Raw genomic sequence first — 6049 nt, 5'->3', positions numbered from 1 at the left:
TTTATATGAAGAAAAGTTGCTTATTAAAATTTATATAGTTTGTAAATATACATATTGCAAAATGTATAATTTTTCAATAATTTTCAATAAGCATCTCTATATATTTTTTTCAAATAAATTGATTTCTTTCATTATATACTGTGCATCAAAGTATATGATTGTCAAAAAATGTATAGATTATAAGATATTTAATATTTCATGTCAATGTACGCCAGAATAAAGTATAAAAATAGATCCAAAATTATTGATTCTTCAATATCTCTACCTTGACACTTTTATACGCAGAATAATTTGTAGAATTATATATTACGTAAAAAAATTTATATAATTCGAAAAAAACTTTAGATAACTTTGACCTGACCGTAAGGATTTCTTTTCAAGATTAATTAGGATCACTATTGTCTTCCTTCTTAGTAACTAAACAATTTTTGTTTGGAACATTTTTGTCTTAAACTTAACCCTTAGTACCCACATCTCAAAAAAATTCCTACCTACCCACTTCCGGGTATTTGTAACCCAGCGTTTTTTTTTGCTTGTATCTCAGATTGTAATGCATTTAGTGATTTTAACTATTTTTTTTAATCTATCGTTTGAAGACTGAAAAAAACAATTTTTTAGTTAGAAAGTCTAAAATGTCGTAGCACAAAAGATATTTTGCAATAAGTGAAAAGAGATCGGAAAAAACATCTAAATTATGAAAATTGAGAGAGTTATATACACTAACTCTTTGGGAGAGTTATATACGCTAACTGAAGATTAATTAAAGACTTAACAACTCTTTCCCTTAAATTTAAGAATTTTAGATATTTTACTAAGTAGATTAAAATAATATAATCTTCTATTATTCATATTTTACTCAATGATTAAACTCCATGGATGGTTAGGTATAATACCATATTGTATATCCAATAAACGTTTCTTGAGCATTTGATAAATTGCTTCAGGTTGTTCTGTCGTTGGTATATGCAATTCTTGACCTTGGAAGTCAATATAAGATACAGGACTGACTACGCACGCTGTTCCTGCTCCGAATATTTCTAACAGCTATAACAAAAAAATTAATTGTAATAATAGACAATATAAGAGAGAGAAGAAAAGAGGAAAAACAATGTTGCATACGTAAATCTTACCCTATTATCTGAATTTAATTGTATAATTTCTTTCATCGTAATAGATCTTTCCGTAACTTTATATTGATTCCATTGCCTAGATATAGCTAAAAGCGAATTTCTTACAACTCCGGGTAAAATCAAACCATTTAAAGGTGGTGTAAGTAGTTCCCTTTCTGTACAAAGTAACATAGGAATAGTAATCGAATTTCTAAACTGAATCATTAAATCAAGTTATTCTTCCTTGTGACGCCCTTTTTTACGAACATTTTATAAAATTTATCAAAAGTTGCTTCTTACCTCCGTTATTATTTATATAAACAACGAAAATGTTCATAGTGCCAATTTCTGTAAGTTCCTTGTTTTCACCGTACAGCCACAATACTTGCTGTAAACCTTTTTCGATGGCTTCTTGTTGAACTTGAATTGTAGGTCCATAATTACTGCCTAATTTAGCATTACCACAACCGCCAGGCCATGCTCTCGTATACCTAGGATCTGCAAGCAGGGAAATCCCGACTTGCTGATCTGTAGCTTTAAAGTAAGATCCGACGGGAGATAGGATTACATACAATAAAGCTGAATCCGAAGTTGCGACTCCAAGTGTAGGCTATACAGGAACAAGTAAAATGCAACAAATAAATTTTTTTTTTTTTTTTTTTTTTTAAAAAAAACTTTGAGAATTTTTATCAATTTTGGGCCACGAGCGAACACACTTGATGTATATATATATATATATATATATATATTCGTAGAGAAAATCGGAGGAAATAATAGTGAAATAACGGGAAGAAAGGAAATTGATAGAGAGTGAATATATTACATACATGATATTAGTCAATTGTGTAAATAAAACACAGTTTCGTATAGCGAAGCTTTGCTGATGAAATTCCTCTACTCCGCCGATTCATATGCGAATGCGTAGCTAGCGAAGGAACACTCATAGTTCGACATTGCATAAATATGAGCGAAGCAGCGCTCCGAAACAGCTAATTATTCAACAAATATGTATTGTTATATTGCTTTAATAAAATAGAATATAACATGTAATATAATCTATATGTTACATGTAACATACACGTTAGTTGTAATTTCCCACTCATTGGAAACTACAGCTATATAATAAAAATGTAACACTTCCAAAAAAAACTGAAAGATATGAAATTAATTAATCCAGTCTTATTGTTGAAAAACTTATCATAAAATTAGCATAAAATTCTGTGAATATACACGGTAAAATAAAAAAAAATTTTTCCTCTGAATTAAGGAATTAATTTCATGGTGTCATCTCCCCTAAGCTGTATCACATTTAGCGCTACTTGATTTCGACAATCCGGAAACTGTTACTTCAATAATCCAACACTGTAATGTTAATGCTCAAGGCTCAGTTATGATATAATAGACGTCAAAAAGATGAAATACGTATTGTTCAAATATATTTCTTTTATAAATGAATCTGAAAATTTATATACGCAGAATAACATCCAGCTGGAATACTTATGTAATGAATTATACATATTATTATACATATTTTTCATCTTTCTGCTATCTGTTAATCGTTATCGCTTCTGTTAAACTCGCTATCAGTTAATGTATATTGAAAAATTTAGGAAAGTCGCCAATACTGACACAGCTATTCTAAGGCCGGAATCAGACTACGCATTGAAGATTGAAAGATTGAAAAGTGACCAATCAAAACAATAGGAGCTAAAATTTTTTTGTCCTCATTGTTCAAATTTCAATCTTCAATCTCTATCTTCAATGCGTAATCTGATTCCGGTCTAAAAGAATATTCTTTTAGTTTTCGAAAATTAAACATTGCACTTTATTAATAAACTAAACTAAAAACATGATCTGTTTAAATGTTTAGATATTTAGATATTTAATTAAAGAAGTAAAGACTCATAATTCTAATATCGATGTCTCGTTTCTATATAAAATCAATTAAAAACGCAAATTCTGTAAATGCAAAAATAAAATTCTCACGACTTTCTTTTGCAAATTGTGTAGTTTAAATAATAATGAATATATTGATAATATTATGTCATTTTACATGTTTGAAATTTCCTACATTCGTTTTATTTATAGTTTTTTTTTCTTATTTTTCCTATAATTATAGTTTGTATGCGCAAACTTGTCTTACGATTAGTTACGAACACACCTTGTCTATTTTCAACATGGTGCGGTTATAATATTATAGATAATTAATAGATCGACGTAGAATATAGAGTGATAATCTGGATTTTGATTGTTGAGCATCAATAAAAAAATTGCCTTACTGAGATCCATATAGTGTGATACAGTATAATAGATAATGTACATAAAATTAAAGAGAAATATTAGCCAATAATAATACTGACCGTGTAAGGTTTAAAAAATACTAAAAATATTGATGCATATTATCAGTATTATTGATTCAATATTAATGATCAGAATTATTGACCGTGTAGGGCTATCTTAACAAGTAAAACGCATACTTCCATTCCCTGTATTTAAGATACATAAACATACAAAAAATATAAGAACAAAATTTTAGCATACAGAAGATTTTCGTATTATTTTCTGACAGTTCCAGTGAATTTCTAGTAATTCTGATGAAGTCAATAATGAATAGTAATGGTAAACAGGTCATAATTATAAATTCTTATTCTCTCTCCCCATTTTTAATAAATGTGCAGTATAACGCTCTCTTCTCCTATTTGCTTGTCATTGTGTAAATTTGTATATTTTCATGCATAGGATATATTCTGCTAACATATAACAATATCTGCAAAATAACATGATTTAATACTCGCTCGTGGCCCATTTTGCCCGGTTCTTTAAGGTTGTAGTATTTTATACATGCATGCAATTAATTCTTAACAATTCAAATTTACATTTATTTTATTTTCTAGTTAATAACCAGTAATCGAGATTGAAATTTTTATGCGCATTTTAAGCCCATTGAATTCAATTGAATAAAAAAAAATTTTTTTTGTCTTATTTTCTTTTTATCTTATCCTTTTTTTCTTATTTATTTAGTCTTACTTATTTAGTTCTCATTATTCTATTCCATTGAATCCAATTGAATAAAAAAAACAAACTTTTTTTATTCAATTGGATTCCATTTGATTTAATTGGATTCATTTGAATTGAAAAACTGCTATTCAGAATTGTGAATTAAGCAATACATATACATGATGCACACACACACGCGCGCGCGCAAACAGAAAAAAGTTAATATTATTTTTATATTGAAAGGCATTTCATATTATATTGAAAGGCAATTCCTATAAATAAATAAAAATGCATTCGGATTAAAAAGAATTCATTTTAATTTATTCGCAAATATGTGTATTTTTGAATATCTGAATCCATTTCAATATATTCTCGTTACTGACAATAAGTAATATAAAAATGATTTTTTAATTTATACGTGTATGTATTCAAAATATTGTTAAAACACCATTTAATATAGAATACAGTATTGTAACAGATATATTTTGAAAGGTATATAGATACTGTGTAAGAAAAGTATCTATTGGATTGTCCGGAAAGTTCATGCCGCAAAAGATTTAAATTTAATAAATGAAATTAAAAATTTAAATCTTCTGCGTTTCAATTTTCCTTCAAAATCGGTATCGAACTTTCCGGACAACCCAATAGTTATAGATATAAACATTCAAAAAAATTACTTAGGTATAGATACAGATATAGTACAGAAATATCTGTAAGATTTAGTTATTTTTAAAAATATTTTTTACTTAAAAAAACAAATTGCGTAAATTTTATTTTACGTCAAACTACTTATGCAGCATACTTACGAAAATATTTGAATAATTGTCTTTTGTATACTTTTTAAAAATCAGTAGTGTTTTAAACATTGTATTGGAAAGTCGATTTCTTCTGGGGATTAAATTAAGTTTAATGTAATGACATAATACAGATCAATGAGATATACAGAGTATCCCGCAATTTTTTACAAAGCGCTCTTGTAAGTTACATAAATAGAGCAGATTAAACTGAGTCGAAAAATCCTCTACGATTTTGCAATTTTTGCAGTAGTTAACGAAAGATATATTAATCTATGAAAATAGTCATATTCGCTCGAACCTACCACTAAATGCAAGCGGGCGGCGAGATAAGACCGCCTAGTGAGACACGCATTCGTCATCACTAGGCACGTTAATGCCAATGAGTGAATTCCACTTAACGTTAACAATACATTCATGTATACATTCGTATTCATCATTTCATCCTTGTTTTATATTTGATGACAATGAGGATGAAATGATACTTGCGAATGTTAAGTGGAACGCATCTAATGTTGCTTGTAAACAATATGCCTAGCGACGAAGAACATGGGCAGTCTTATTTCGCCGTGCCCTTTCATTTAGCGATAGACTGGATGAATTTGGCTATTTTCATAAATTAATATCTTGTTAACCATTGCAAAATTTGCAAAATGATAGAAGATTTTTCGACTCAGTTTGATGCGTTTTATCTACCAAACGGCGTTTGATCAAAAATTGCGATACACCTTATATACACCTTATATACATAAACCATGCGTTCTGTTCGTAACCGAAAGATAACAATTTAAAGGTCTGTGATTCCATTGCATCCATTCTTTTTCTGTCTTCAAAGAAAGCAGAGATAACACGCATCTCAATAGTTACTGATCGACGACGTTCTACAATAAATTGAATTATCTTAGAGAAATGTCTAATTTTTTAATATAATAAAGTAAAGTACCGAACTTGACGTGTGCAAAATTCTAGGGTAGGTTATCAATAAAATAAGAGAGAGAAAAAAATGTTGAAGATGTACTTTTAACATATAACCTATAGTGATAGATAAGAGTCGAAGATGTTTCTTCGACTAACTGCATACACAAATATTATCATAGAGTTCTTTAAAATACGTATAAGATTATAATTAAAGTTAAAAAATTACGATTG

The 6049-nt window shown here is 28.5% G+C and overlaps 1 protein-coding gene across 2 annotated transcripts in view; it reads right to left on the bottom strand.

Annotated features, from left to right (window-relative positions):
- Positions 1-216: 216 nt before the first annotated feature.
- Positions 217-6049, bottom strand: part of LOC108689162 (branched-chain-amino-acid aminotransferase, cytosolic) — an 18641-nt gene continuing 12808 nt past the window's right edge. The window contains exons 5-8 of one of the 2 annotated variants that reach the window (XM_018195812.1): positions 1410-1719; positions 1131-1285; positions 894-1044; positions 217-597 (exon numbers count right to left, since the gene is read on the bottom strand). In XM_018195812.1, the coding sequence (XP_018051301.1) occupies positions 584-597; positions 894-1044; positions 1131-1285; positions 1410-1719 (630 nt within the window). In that variant the 3' untranslated portion in view covers positions 217-583. Of the gene's footprint in view, positions 598-852; positions 1045-1130; positions 1286-1409; positions 1720-6049 lie in introns of those variants that run through there. The other variant, XM_018195811.1, reaches the window with a different exon arrangement.

The sequence above is a fragment of the Atta colombica genome, unplaced genomic scaffold (genome assembly GCF_001594045.1).
Source record: "Atta colombica isolate Treedump-2 unplaced genomic scaffold, Acol1.0 scaffold261, whole genome shotgun sequence".
Taxonomy (NCBI): Eukaryota; Metazoa; Arthropoda; class Insecta; order Hymenoptera; family Formicidae; genus Atta; species Atta colombica.
Note: the sequence above shows the minus strand (reverse complement) of the source record. Positions and strands in the feature narration are given on the sequence as shown.